The 15,548-nt window shown below is 38.3% G+C and overlaps 1 protein-coding gene across 3 annotated transcripts in view; it reads left to right on the top strand.

Moving 5' to 3' along the window:
* The window catches only part of LOC132820470 (kelch-like protein 4), a 310,868-nt gene that overhangs the window by 279,950 nt on the left and 15,370 nt on the right, over window positions 1-15,548 (top strand). For all 3 annotated transcript variants that reach the window (XM_060832644.1, XM_060832643.1, XM_060832642.1), the window contains exon 8: window positions 15,336-15,498. In XM_060832644.1, coding sequence (XP_060688627.1) covers window positions 15,336-15,498 — 163 coding nt within the window. The remainder of the gene's footprint in view (window positions 1-15,335; window positions 15,499-15,548) is intronic.

The raw sequence follows: 15,548 nt of genomic DNA, 5'->3' as shown, positions 1-15,548 counted from the left end.
ATTGTCATGTCACATTCATGTTCATGTTGTAATGACTTGCAAGAATTAATTTTTAAACATAAGTCTCTCAAGCTGAATATATCTGAATCTAATAAATAGGTATTTTGCTCCTTTCCCACATTTTGAGAATCAGTTACTCGTAAGCATCACCATGGTGATAGATGACGTTTAACTTGATTATAGCCAATCAGCATACTTAAATTCCCATATTGAATTATTCACTTTAATAATAGTTACTTAAACAAGATAGTTTAATTAATGTTGGCATTAAATTTTAAGTGTTAAATACAAACAGGTGTGTATGGCACACGATATCACTAATTATGAACAAAACCTGGGAAGGTACTGTCGAATGAGCAGCACTATTACAACTATATTCCAACAAGGAGTAAACACTTCAGAGCAAAAGGGAGAAAATTAGTGAGCTTAACTAAATCTAAGCTGGCTTACATGGTTTTCATACTGAGTAAATGCACTGAAACATTATAGACCCTACATGATATTTGTTATTTTATTTAATCATTAAATAGTTTTGAGGTCGTAACCATGCGTCATGAAAACATTGGAAAATTGAATGCAGTCATTAACAGGCCATTTTACCAAGCCTCATTTCCTCAAGGCATAGTAGTGTCGGGTAATGCTAACATACAAATTAGGAACAGGAGTAGGCACTCTGCCCCTCGAGTCTACTCTTCTACTCAGTAAGATCAGGACTGATCTGATCACGACCTCAACTTTACATTAGAGGCAGTATAGTGGCTCAGTGGTTAGCACTGCTGCCTCACAGCGCCAGGGACCTGGTTTCAATTCCAGCCTTGGGTGACTATCTGTGTGGGGTTTGCACATCCTCCCTGTGTCTTTGTGGGCTTACTCCGGGTGCTCTGATTTCTTCCCACAATCAAAAAATGTGTAGGTTAGATGGATTGAACATGCTAAATTATCCATTGTGTCCAGAGATGTGCAGTCTAGGTGGGTTAGCCATGGGATATGTGGGGTTACAGGTATAAAATAGGGGATGTGGGTCTGGATGGGATGATTTTCAGAGGGTCGATGTGGACTCCTTGGGCCAAATGGCTTGCCCTCACACTGTAGGAATTCTATGATTATCTCCTACTGTGATCAGTCTTTCATACCCCTTTCTTATCAAGATTACATCCGCCTCTGCTTAAAAATATTCAAGACTCAGTTTCAACTGCATTTTGATGAAGGTCATTCCAAACAGTCATGATCCTCCAAGAGACGAGTATTATTTGCATGGTTTCCATAAATGGACGACCTCTTATTTTAAAACAGTGACCCCTAGCCTAGATTCTGCCACAAAGGAAACCTCCTTTTCACATTCTCGCTGCCAACAGTCTGCAAGATTGTGCCTGTTTCAGACAAATTGACTCTTAACTCTTCTAAGCTCCAATAGAATCAAGCCAGTCCAACCTCTCCTTACAAGTAAACCTGTCCATTTCAGGTATTATCCCAGCAAACTTTCTTTGAATTGCTTCCAGTGCATTAACAATTAAATTCTAATTGTTAAAAACCAGCAGGCTTATTATAGCTCTTGGTATGGTTTCCTTAAATAAGATAACCAATACTGTGCACAATACTCCAATTGTGGTCTCAACAATGCCCTACAAAACTGGTGTTAATCTCTATGCCTTTTTATTAAATTTCGATTGTAATAAACAACAAAATTTTCATAGTTTTCCCTATTACTTGTTGTATGTACATACTAACTTACTGCGATTCATTAATTAGAACATCCAGTTCCCTCTGTACCTTGGAATTCTACAATCTCTCACCATTTACATAATATGCTTCCTTTTTACTCTTCTGGCCAAAATGGACCATTACACATTTTTTTCACATCACAGTGCACTTGCCAGATCTTTGTCCATTGACAATTTACTTACATCCCTTTGTAGCCTCCTTATATCCTCTTTACAACTTGCTTTTCTATCTATCTTTGTGTCATCAGCAAATTTAGCAACTGTACCTTTTGTCTCCTGTAACCAAGCCATTTATATAAATTGTAAAATGTACAGATGCTGCACTTATCCTTGTGGCTCAGCAATTGTTACCGACTGGCAACCTAAAAATGAATTTATACCTTCCCTCCTGTTTCATGTTAGCTAGATAATCTTTTCCCCATGCCAATATGTTGCCCTGGAACATGAGCATTTATTTTTCACAATAATATTGATGTGGCACCTAATCAAAAGCATTTTGGAAATCTCAGTACATTACATCAGCTGGTGTAATCCACAATATAGGTTATTTCATCAAAGAACTCCAGTTAATTATTTAAGCTTGATTTCCCTTCGAAAAAACCATTTGACTCTTCTGATTACCCTGAACTTTTCTCCTTGCACTACTTTAACACCTTAAACAATAATGTAAGAAATTTTCCCTGCAATAAATGTGAAGCTCACTGGCAGGTTATTTTCTGCTTATTACCTCTGTCCCTTTTTGAGCAAAGCAATTGTATTCACTATTTTCCAAATACAGGAATTTTCATTGCATCTGGGTAATTTGGAAATATTAAAACCTATGCATCAACTACCTGAATAATTGTGTCTTTTCAGAACCTAACATGAAGTCTTTCAGGACTTGAGATTTGTCAACCTCCAGTTCCAATAATTTTCACAGCATTATTTTCCCTCCTTATTGTAATGTTCTTGAGTTTATTGCTTTCTTCTATTTCCCATTTTATAATTATTTCTGTGATATTGCTGGAAGTACATACAGTGAAAAACTGAAGCAAAATACTTGCTCAATTCATCTTCCATATCCTTAATGTTAGGCTTATACCATAAAAATATAAGAGCAGAATTAGGCCATTTGGCCCATTGTGGCTGCTTTGCTATTCTATTATGAATGACATGTTTCTCAATCTAGTTTTCCTGCCTTCTCAGCCCTGTGACCCTTGATCCCCTTAGCAATCAAGAATTTGTCTTAAATACACACAATAATGTGGCCTCCACAGCCTTCTGTGGCAATGAATTTCACAGATTCACCACTCTCTGGCTGAAGAAGCTCCTCCTCATCTTAGTTTTAAAAGGTCTTCCCTTTACTCTGAGGATGTGCCATTAGGTCCAAGTCTCTTCGACTAGTGAAAACAACTTCTCTATGTCCACTCTATCCAAGCCTCTCAGTATTCTCTAAGTTTCAAACCTTCTAAACTCTGAGTATAGACTCAGAGTTTTCAACTGCTCCTCAAGTGATAAGCCCTTTGTCCCTGGGTTTATTCTTGTAAACCTCCTCTGGATCCTTTCCAATGCCAGCAAATTACTCCCTCAATACAGGGCCCAAAACGGCTCACAATATTCCAAAATCAGAAGTCACATGACACCAGATTGTAGTCCAACAGGTTTATTTGAAATCACAAGCCTATGGAGTACTGCTCCTTCATCAGGTGAAGTCAGGCACTTCACCTGTCAAAGGAGCAACTCTCTGAAAGCTTGTGACTTCAAATACACCTGTATTCTATCCGCCTTGAAATGAATGCTAACAATGCATTTGCCTTCCTAACTATCAACTGAGGTAAAAGAGAATTAGGACCAGGAATCCTAAAATTCTTTGTGCTTCAGATTTCCAAAGCCTTTCCCCATTTAGCAAATAGTCTATGCCTCTAATCTTCCTACCTTACAGTTTCCCACATTATATTCCATCAACCACTTCTTTACCTACTCTCTGTGCCTGTCCAAGTCCTTCTGCAGCCTCCCGCTTCCTCAACATGACCTGCCCCTTCACCTTTGTGTCATCTACAAATTTAGCAATAATGACGTTAGTTACTTTGGCCAGATCATTAATGTATCACATAAATAGTTAAAGTTCCAACTTGTTTCCCTGTGGAACTCCACTAGTCACTGGCTGCCATCCTGAAAAATCTTACCAAAATGTAAACTTCGCATTCATATTTACCAGGCTCACCATTAGATTTCACCTGCATTGGTGCAATGGTTTGCCTATTCTCTATCCTTGTGTGCTATATCATTATTACTGTCTCAGTTCATAATATTTTTAAGTTTTGTGTGGTCTGAAAGTTTGAAATTATACTGGACCATTGATATCTTCATGTCAGAAGAAACAAATTAAATATTTAAACATAAAGTTGCTAATTCTCTTTACAACATCTTTAAATTAGAAAATTATTTATCTTTATATTCATCTTAATTTCTCAGTTGTTAAGAACTTTTTTTCAAGTTCCTCATGATACAAATTGAATGCTATATCATTCATAGACAATGAACTGATATCAACATCATTGCTTAGCTGTTGGATATCATAAGTTTTATTGTAGAAATCATCAGTACAAATTACTTTTGTGTTGATGGAGCATACAGAATATTTACAAATTTGTGATATCCCCCTGTATTAGAATTTGATTAATGTTTCAGCTCCCTTCAGTCTGTAAAACAGACTATTTTAATATTTTTCAGTCTCCTTCACACTATCTTTATACTGCAATATCTGTACTTTACATTTTCTATGCACAAGTTGCTGACCAGTATAGTTACTGTCAAAATACGTCACTTTCTTGGCTCAGTGTTAGCATTCTTAACTCTAAGTCAGGAGATTATGGGTTCAAGTCTCCTTACAAACCTAAGCAAATAATGTAGATTGAAAACGTAAGACTGGAGGAGAATCATATTGTTGGATCGGTCATCTTTCTGATGAAGTGTAAAAGTTGTTACACTCAGCCCTTGGGTGAGGTTTCCTGGTTTGTTACAGATGAAGTATTCAAAATTGTTCCTGGCTGATAAAAGTGGAAGTGATTCCACCTCTTTATTCACACATTCATGCCCCCTTTATTGGTGGCAACAAGGTCAATTCAAAAATGGATCTTTCTCTCCCAGATCCAAATGAACTTCTCTTTTAAAAGGAGCTAAATTAACCAGGCATTCATGAGTTAATAAAGAATGAATTTATTAATTTCTAAACTTGAGAAGAACTTGTAAAGTAACATACATGCAAACACATAGGTTCAAAATAAGAGGTGTCCAAAAAAATGCATGTTTTAAAAAATGTTGACGTTTGTCTCTGAATTGTTTGCGATGAGTCGAAAGTTGAATATTTGAGGTATATGTCAGAATTCAATATACATTCTATAAATTATAATTCGTTTTGACTATGATTGAATTTCACTTGCAGGTTAGACAGTCCTGTTGCCATTCTGGTTCCCTTCTGTCTGGTCTTGTTGCTACCTTGCTGAATGCTATCAATGTGAGAAGAGTCTTATATGTAATACTGAGGTGATAAGGGGATAGTTCCTTGACTGTGACCATAACAGATACTAATACTTGAACTTAAACTAGTAGGAAAATGTTCACTCCACTAATATACTCCAGTAGAGTTGAAACTAGCTTATCCTTGCCCTATGTATTCTTCAAAGGGAAAACACAAAATTTGGCTTCAGTTTTATGATACTATCATAGGGGGTGGCTTGCTGCTGATCATGGATTTGTCAGATCCCCCATTATCTCTGTAATCACAAGAGATCACAATCTAGTCTATTTTTATTTGCTCTTCCCTGCCTTTGATGGACTGTTGTTTGAAGGCAGCTTCACATCCATATATGTGATATTCAATGTGATTCTCTCCAAACAGCCATTTATTTAACAACCGCACTAAATTTTTTAAAACATCAGCCTAGTACCAACTCTTTCTAAAAAAAATGCATTATGAAATGACAAGTTAAAAATGTCCACGGTACTATGGAGTAGTGGCCTGTGGTCATGAGAAACTAAAGCACCATTGCATTTTTCAATTGGTGGAGAAACTCAACTAGTCTGGCAGCATCTGTGGAGGGAGAAACAGAGTTTTATGTTTCAAGTCTGGTATGGCTCTTCTTCAGAACTGATACCAATTTGTTGTTGAATTGGTCACTCGTGAAATCAATCCTTGGTGAGGTATAACCTCAATGCCTTGATTCACCATTTTCAAAAGTAGATGGCGAGAACTTTCTTGGTGTGAACAGGCAAATTGATGTGGCATTGAGGGCTCCTGAGGCTATGTGGTAAGCTGTCTACCCTGAAAACAGTCCAAATTACAGATGAGGATGTGCTGGAGATCTTAAAAAACATAAAGGTAGATAAATTTCTGGACCTGATCAGTGTATCCTCAGGACATTGTGAGAAGCTAGGGAAGAAATTGCAGGGCCCCTAACAGAGATGCTTATATCATCTACAACCATGGGTGAGATCTCAGAAGACTGGTGGGTGGCTAATGTTGTGCCTTTACTTAAGAAAGGCTGTAAGGAGAAGCCTGGGACCTACAGATTAGGTTAGATTCCCAACAGTATGGAAGCAGGCCCTTAAGCCCAACAAGTCCGCACTGACCTTCCGAAGAGCAGCCCACTCCGACTCATTCCCCTACCCTATATTTACCCCAGACTAATGCACCTAACACTATGGCTAATTTAGCATTGACAATTCACCTGACCTTCACATAGAGTCATAGAGATGTACAGCATGGAGGGGATTCTAAGAGAGAGAAATTACGTGCGCTTGAAGAGGCTAGCATTGCTTAGGGATAGTCAGCATATCTTTGTCTGAGGGAAATCATGTCTCACAAATATGATTGACTATTTTAAGGATGTGACCAAGAAGATAGATGAGGGCAGAGTGTTACATGTTGTCTACATGAAATTTAGTAAAGCCTTCGACAAGGTTATGCATGGCAGACTGGTTAGTCAAGTTAGATCACATGGGATATAAAATTAGCTTGACAGTAGGAGATAGAGGGTGGTGGTGGAGGGTTCTTTTCTGACTGAAGGCCTATCACCAGTGGTGTTGCAGGAGATTGGTGCTGGGTCCACTGTTGTTTGTCATACATGTGAACGATTTGGATGAGAATATAGAAACATGGTTAGTAAGTTTGTAGATGACATCAAAATTAGTGGTATACTGAGCAGCAAAGAAGGTTATCAAAATTACAACAGGATTTTGATCAGCTGGGTGGATGTACTGAGAAGTGGCAGATGCAGTTTAATTTAGATAAATGCGAGGTGTATATTTGTAAGACGAACAAGGGCATGACTTACACAGTTAATAGTAGGGCCTTTTCCTTGCAGATAGACAGGGTGATAAGATGTTTGGCACACTTGCCTTCATTGCTCAGACCATTGACTATAGGAGTTGGGACATTATTATGCAATTGTACAGAGCGTTTGTGAGGCCACTTTTGGAGTACTGTGTACATTTCTGGTTGCCCTGCTATAGAAAGGATATAATTAAGTTGGAGAAGATGCAGAAAAGATATACAAGGATGTTCCCAGAACTGGAGGGTTTGAGTTATAAAGTGAGGCTGGTACTTATTCAATGGAGCAAACGAGAGGTGACCTTATAGAGGTTTATAAAATCACAAAGGCCATTGATTAGGTGAATAACAAAGGTCTTTTCCCTGGAGTAGGAGAGTTCAAAATGAGAAGACATAATTTTAAGGTGAGAGAAGAAAGATTTAAAAGGTACTTGTGGGAAAGCAATTTCACACAGAGGGTGATTTGTATCTACCATGAACTGCCAGAGGAACTGATAGATGCAGGTACAGTTACAACATTTAGAAGACATTTGGACAGGTATGTGAATAGGAAAGTTTTTCAGAGCTATGGGTCAAACACAGGAAAATGGGATTAGTTTAATTTGGGACACTTGGTTGGCATGGATGAATTGGACCTGTTTCCTTGTTGTATGACTCTATCTAATGACACCTCAGTTATGAATTCACCATTTTGTTTTTCTTGGCTGTTCACTGTACTGCAACTCTGCCAGTTTTGCGGTAAAGAACATTCTATATTTTGAATCATGTTGAGTATCTCAGTGATTTCTCAGTCTTTATAGTGCTGTTGTGCATTAACTTCCCTTTACTTTTAGTTGGATAACTATGGTCCCTGGAGTTGAGTAGGGGATCACCTGACTGTTTCTGAATTCAGCATTTTAATGTACCTGAGAGGACTGATGCACCTCCACCCAGTCAAGTTTAAAATTCATTTAGTGACTATTTACTTTTGTTTCAGCACTCCACTATATCCCTGTTGATTCTGTTATTTCTCATATTTGTTATCTTAGATATCACTTTTTCTTATGGATTTTCCTTCAGTTTGGGAGGTCAAAATCTTTTTAACAAGATAGACTATCTGACAACATCCAATCTTCCTGCAGGCATTCTGCATTCTGGGCTGGAAAATCTTATTATGGATACAGCCTCTGTCCTCCAAAGTGAGATCACTGCAGAGAAGCATATGTTGCCCTTTCTTCATGCTTGCCTGATCTTAGCTTTGTTGTCCTTTCACGTGTTGTACTGCCTCAATTTTTTTCTATAAAATCTCTCTCTCTCTCACATTTGGAATAAAGTCTCTGTTCTTTTTCCTTCCTTTAACAAGTCTCACACATTGCATCATTTTCGCTAAAGTTAAATCTTCCCCTAGACTGTAAAAATTCAGTAAGGCTCCTTCCAAAACTCTACCCATGATGTGCCCTGTAAACATTTTTAGTTTTTAAAAAAAATTCATTAAGCAGGTCATCTTTAAATGTCCCAAATTTTCAGTTATCTGCGAAGTAAAATAGGTCATTGATAAATGGGTTTATGCTCTCCCTGGGCTTTGCTTCTGCTTATTAAATTTTAATTTCATTATATTCACCAAACGTTGAAATATCATTAAATGTTCCACTAACTTCTTCATAAACAGCAATTACTTAAATTACCCCCGCCTCCCTAAAATCTTATTTGCAATATTGCTGAGTGCAGAGTAGTGTACCAAACTGGTCCTTTTGAGATTTGGCTGTTTATTTTGAAATGTACCTGAATGTAATTAATTACTTTTACTTCAGAAACCACATCACTGCTACTTCTTGACTTGTCATGGGTCTCCCACATATTCAAAAGATTCTTGTAGCAGTGGAATGTATACCATGGCTTTCCCTCATCAGAGATTGCTTCCTGCTCGGTTTCATTTTCATTTCAGTAAATGCTGGGCTGCTGGCTGCTCCTCAGCCTCTGGATTATGCCTTTAATGATTTTTCACCTGCTTTGTCCTGCTGCTCAGGTTGTAGAAGCTTCTCCTGCTGATCTGTCCTACTGTTGAGTCGAGATAATAATGACATTGAAGGATAAGATGACAATTCAGGAAAATATTATTGAGGGAGATGATCAACCATGACCTGGAACGGTGGAGCAAGAGCAGGGAACTATTCATGTTCCTTCATCCTACCTTCCTCCCACTTATCTTCATCTACAAGAGCAACCACTCTTAGTACTGGACTCATCATAGGAGGAAACATCCTTTCCATGTCCACATCACCAAGACCAATCAGAATCCTATAGACAGCAACCAAATCACCCCACACTTTTTAAACTCCCAGTGAAAATAAGCCCGGTATATCTAATCTTTCCTCAGAAGACAACATGCTCTGTGCAAGCATCAATCAGATAAACCTCCTTTGAAATATATTCACTGCTTTGCACTCTTCCTTAAGTAAGGAGACCAAACTGCACACAATATTCGAGATGAGGTCTCACCAATACCTTGTACAACTGAAGCGTAAACACCTTGTAGTTTTGTTCACTTCCTTTTGGTGATGAAATGTAGATGTCCATTGCTTTCTTAATCACTTGCTGTATCTTGATACCAATGTTTTGTGACTCATGCATGAGAACACTGAAATCCCTTTGCACCTTGGGATTCTGCAGTCTTTCTTTATTATTTTGCAAGTGCAGCAGGTAACAGAGGAATTGCTCAAAATTCCTTGAATATTGTTGGGTGCTCGGGGATGCCAATCACCATTAGGAAGCCACTGGATTGGGAGAACAGAGTGCAGGCTCACAATCTATATGAGCCTGTACCCGTTGGCCTGTGTTGTTGAATGTTGGGACAGTGGGAATAGGTTTGGAATCCTAAAATTGGTTGCAGACCATGATTTTTCTCACTTACACACAGAGAAAATCCAGTCTAAGGTTCTCTTTCTGTGAGCTGATTCTTACATTATTTTTTAAGCCATATTTGAGTTGTGTGAGATGTTTGAAGGGATTTCCTCCATGCGGTCTAGTGTTCACTTTGAGGGATGCAGTAGCCCTTATTGGCCAGAAGCTACAGCAGTGCAGAGAAGCATGGAACCATCTGTTGACCTCCCTGGACAGCTTGGCAACTGCCAGACTGTAGGATCTAATGGAGAAGCGTGCATTCTACACCCCATCAAGCCCACTCCCATGTGCCCTCAGAACAAAGGGCAGAGGGACAGGGAGCCTGACACACACTCCAGATGCCCCTTCCTCATCAAAATTGCCCTGGACTGATTTAGAACTTTAAGCACAAATTTCATAACAGTTCAATACATTTAATCTTTATTTTTGTTCAATTCAGATGTTGATATACAAGTTCAGGAGATTTCACAATTTATAGTGACCATATGCTGTATCATTGTGTGTATTTTTCAGAAGAAAGTTGGGTGGAATCTGGAACAAAGATGTCCCCTCTTTAAGGTTTATGTGTGATTGTTACAAAATACTATCATCGTTTCTTGGATTATGGACTAAATTATGTTTTAAACCAAGAATTATGATCCCAGTCAATGCTACTAACAGACAAATCAGGTCACAAACTAAAATGTGGTTTGATAGATATTATTTTGTTTTATTTCATATGATATTTTTGCACTGAAACATAGGCGTTTTATGCTGCAGATTTGGTTTTAAGGAAAAAAATCAGAAGTTTATTACAAAAAGGAAATTAAGAAAGAACGGAACAAACCAAACTATTTATACATAACACAATTTCAAAGACCAGTAAGGTATTCGACAAGGTTCCCCACAGGAGACTGATTAGCAAGGTTAGATCTCACGGAATACAGTGAGAACTAACGATTTGGATACAGAACTGGCTCAAAGTTAGAAGACAGAGGGTGATGGTGGAGGATTGTTTTTCAGACTGGAGGCCTGTGACCAGTGGAGTGCCACAAGGATTGGTGCTGGGTTTTCTACTTTTTGTCATTTATATAAATGATTGGATGTGAGCATAAGAGGTACAGTTAGTAAGTTTGCAGATTACACCAAAATTGGAGGGGTAGTGGACAGCAAAAAGGGTTACCTCAGATTACAACAAGTTCTTGACCAGATGGGCCAATGGGCTGAGAAGTGGCAGATGGAGTTAATTCAGATAAATGCGAGGTGCTGCATTTTGGGAAAGCAAATCTTTGCAGGACTCATACATTTAATGGTAAGGTCCTAGGGGGTGTTGCTGAACAAAGAGACCTTGGAGTGCAGGTTCATAGGTCCTTGAAAGTGGAGTCGCAGGTTGATAGGATAGTGAAGAAGGCGTTTGGTATCCTTTCCTTTATTGGTCAGAGTATTGAGTACAGGCGTTGGGAGGTCATGTTGCGGCTGTACAGGACATTGGTTAGACCACTGTTGGAATATTGAGTGCAATTCTGGTCTCCTTCCCATTGGAAAGATGTTGTGAAACTTGAAAGGGTTCAGAAAAGATTTATAAGCATGTTTCCAGGGTTGGAGAATTTGAGCTATAGGGAGAGGCTGAACAGGCTGGGGCTGTTTTCCCTGGAGCATCAGAGGCTGAAGGGTGACCTTATAGAGGTTTACAAAATTATGAGGGGCATGGATTGGGTAAATAGACAAAGTCTTTTCCCTGGGGTCGGGGAGTCCAGAACTAGAGGGCATAGGTTTAGGGTGAGAGGGGAAAGATATAAAAGAGAGCACAGGCGCAACATTTTCACACAGAGGGTGGTATGTGTATGGAAGGAGCTGCCAGAGGAAGTGGTGGAGGCTGGTACAATTGCAACATTTAAGAGGCATTTGGATGGGGTATATGAATAGGAAGGGTTTGGAGGGATATGGGCCGGGTGCTGGCAGGTGGGACTAGACTGGGTTGGGATATCTGGTCGGCATGGACAGGTTGGATTGAAAGGTCTGTTTCCATGATGTACATCTCTATGACTCTATGACACAACAATATAAAATCCAATCTATTTCTGACATCATCACTTTGCAGTGCACAAATACCAAAAGGTTTCCTTCTCCATCAAATCTATAGCTTTGTTTTGGCTGTTTCTTTCGATGTCTGGTCTTGAGAGCTCGATAGCCTCTTCCTTGATTATTCACAAACTGAGCTTAAATCTTCTGAGCTGTAAATAACCCTTTCAAGTTTCTAATCCAACACTTCTGATTTGGAATTCTCAAACTAAAATCTTTGAACTGTGGTAACCTATTTCCTGACTGTTCTGGCTTAACTCCTTTCTCCAGGGAAAAAAAAACATCTACTTCCACTCAACATTTGAAGTAACAACTGTCCAGTCTATGTTTTCTTTCAGAATAAAAATCATTTCTTGATTTTTTTTAACCAAAAGCAAGCTACTGATATTCAATATTTGTTCTCATTTGTCATAAAACTCTCCCAATATAAACACATTCCTCGTATCACTCCAGGAGGGTCCCAGTCAGTCGCACTCTTACATATTCTGGTCTACAAACCTGGTTTCAAAAAATAGTGACAACTTCATTATATGAGAAAAATCCAAATGCCAGCAGTTCAAAATTGAAACTCTTAAAATAAATCTCACATTCCACAACATGTGAAGAAGAACAGAAGATGAGGTTGTAGCTTTAAAAATGAATTACTGGAACTCATTATGAGTTGTATGTATGGCGTTACCATATTCAAGCAGTGGGGAAAATTGCTGGACATGTTGGCTCCATGTATACATATTTAGGGGAGCTTTGCCCAGGTGTAGTCGTTCGACTGGCTTTTCAATTGACCAGTTGTTCCTGGTGATTTGGGAATAAGTGCAAGATGATTTATCAGGAATAGAGAAGTCGATGGAGAACTTTGAAAAAATGTTAAACTATTATGAGTGGAAGTACTCTCTGGTAGAAAAGGAGACTTTGGGATTATTTTTGATTTTTCAACATTTCAAAGACTTTCTGACAGGGATACAATGAGATATTAATCTATACTCACTGTAATCGGTTATTACTAATTAAAAATAATAAAACCTGAAATGCAATACTATTCAGATGGAATTCACCCGGTGCAATCATTCAATATAAAAAATGTTTATGTTGCTGGTGAAAATAATATGAAAACAGATGCATTGATTGGAATGTGAAAATGATGGAATAAAACGATAGTGATTTTATGAGATTTGTATAAGAGATGAAGCATATAAGCCTTATGTTTTGTTGTCTATGTGCCATAAACTTTATAATGAAATGTCTTTTTGAAATTGTGGCTTAACTCTCATGAGGTTGGAAGTGTAGAAAGCCCACTTTCATTCTCTACTGGATTGTAATCCAAAATAAGGGGAAAAATACTGCTTTAGACTAAAGAAATTGTGGAAGATTTTGCAGGGTTAATAGATTACATTATGGGTTGTACAATGTTGCCTTAATCAAGCTGTGGAAAAGAAGGTATTCAGGGCAGTTTTGCTCAGAAACTGCCCTTTGACCAGTTTTCCATTTGACTAATTGTATGGGTTTAAGACAGCTCAGCGTAGTAACAATCTCTTGGTTCCTGGGAAAATAGAGCAGAAGTATCCAGTCTGTGATGAAGAAAGCACTTAAGTCTTTTTCCCCCTGTTGTGTTGGCAAGTAGCAGAAAATCTTTTTGTAAATGATTTCACTCAATACTTACAAGGAAACTGATCACTGCAAATTCCTCAATTGAGATGAGGAGAAGAAACAGCATCATCAGAGACTGAAAGGGTAAATCCTCAGTCAGTGAATAAAAAACTGACAATTGGCCTACTCATAATCTTGTGTCCTCAAAGAGTCCTCATCAAAGAAATTGAAAGCAATTGACAATTGAAACCTCAACAGCATCTATAATCTGAATTGGTGCTTGAGTAGTGCTTCTCTGACATGTTGTTCCTTCCAACCCCCAAAATATTTGTCTTGTCTTTTTTGTGTCTGTTTGTATGTGTATGGGAATTTTTAAAAAAAGTTTAGTTATTGATTTATAATTTTAACAATTTATATTTCTTCCTTCATATTGGGTAAGAATAGTTTGGATACAGTAAGTAGTTATTTTCTTGTTATGACAAAAATGCAGTGTGCATTTTTTTTTAACCTGAATTAGGCAGTTAGGTAAAACAGAACAACTTACTAGATTTTAACCTACTGCGAATCCTCTTACAAGGATGCCTTCCTTGAAGAAGCTCTCTTCCTCCCTCTACAAGGATTTCAGTGAGTCCCTCTCTCACTGCACCCCCCAGGTCATCTCCTCACCCTCACCTTGACCTCCTTCCACCTATCCCACCTCCATCGCCCCTCCCCCTAGTCCCTCCTCCCTACCTTTTATCTTAGCCTGCTTGGCTCTCTCTCTCTTATTCCTGATGAAGGGCTTATGCTCGAAATGTCGAATTCTCTATTCCTGAGATGCTGCCTGGCCTGCTGTGCTTTGACCAGCAACACATTTGCAGCTGTGATCTCCAGCATCTGCAGACCTCATTTTTTACTCAACTTACTAGTTTAATCAGATTTGCACAACTAGGTGGAATACTTACTTTGCATGATAATCTATCCTATTTACAGAATGATATGTTTTCTACAATCTCTATTGTCAATTTCTGAATCTCTATCTGGACAAAATTGATAGGTGCGAAACAATTTAAGCATTTGTTAATGATATATAATTTCCAGTTTGATTGACAATATAAAATAATAAAAATGATTTCTGAATAGGTTTCTTTTTCTTAGCATTTCAACATTTGCCATTGTTTTTAATAACTCATTGATTCTATATATACACTGCATATTTGATAAATGAGCACAAAAGAGTCATTAAGATGGAATGAGGGTATGGGGGTTAAATGAGTGAATGGGTAAATATTAGAGGATCCACATGCTTTTAATACCCAGTTGAAGATACAGACAACCTTTGTAGGTCCTCCAACTAATCTGTTTGAACATATATGCCAGCCCCTGTCGCTGGCTACAAACTGTTTCGGGTGTCAATGAGCATGAGTCTATTTCATCCCCATCTCTCTGGAGTGAGATTGGGTAGAATAGGGTTTGGTTAGTCTTTGGTTGATTCAAGCTAACTGCTTTGGCAGCAAAAATCTAACTGTTTCTAGGTTAACAGTAAGCACTCATGCTTCATTTCTGATTGCATAATCAAGCCTTTATAATCTGTTGTGCGTGCTTCATGAAGATGCTTTCATTTCAAGTTATTGATACTTTGTTCCTTGTAATTTGTAGTCAACATGCTGAATTTCTGTGGAATTTGTTGTGAAACTGATTTTTTTACAAACCTAATTTAACACATCATAACGTCTATGTTAAATATTAGATACTGTCCCATTTGAACACAAAGATGACCAAATATCCTTGTATTTCAGGAGTAGCTGTACTTGAAGGCCCAATGTATGCAGTTGGTGGACATGATGGTTGGAGCTACCTTAACACAGTAGAAAGGTGGGACCCACAAGCTCGTCAGTGGAACTACGTTGCGAGCATGTCAACTCCAAGAAGCACGGTAGGAGTTGCAGCATTAAATGGCAAGTAAGTAGTTACAGATTGACTGTATTACAGACTTGCAATGACACAAAAAA

The sequence above is a fragment of the Hemiscyllium ocellatum genome, chromosome 11 (genome assembly GCF_020745735.1).
Source record: "Hemiscyllium ocellatum isolate sHemOce1 chromosome 11, sHemOce1.pat.X.cur, whole genome shotgun sequence".
In the NCBI taxonomy this organism is placed as follows: Eukaryota; Metazoa; Chordata; class Chondrichthyes; order Orectolobiformes; family Hemiscylliidae; genus Hemiscyllium; species Hemiscyllium ocellatum.
Note: the sequence above shows the minus strand (reverse complement) of the source record. Positions and strands in the feature narration are given on the sequence as shown.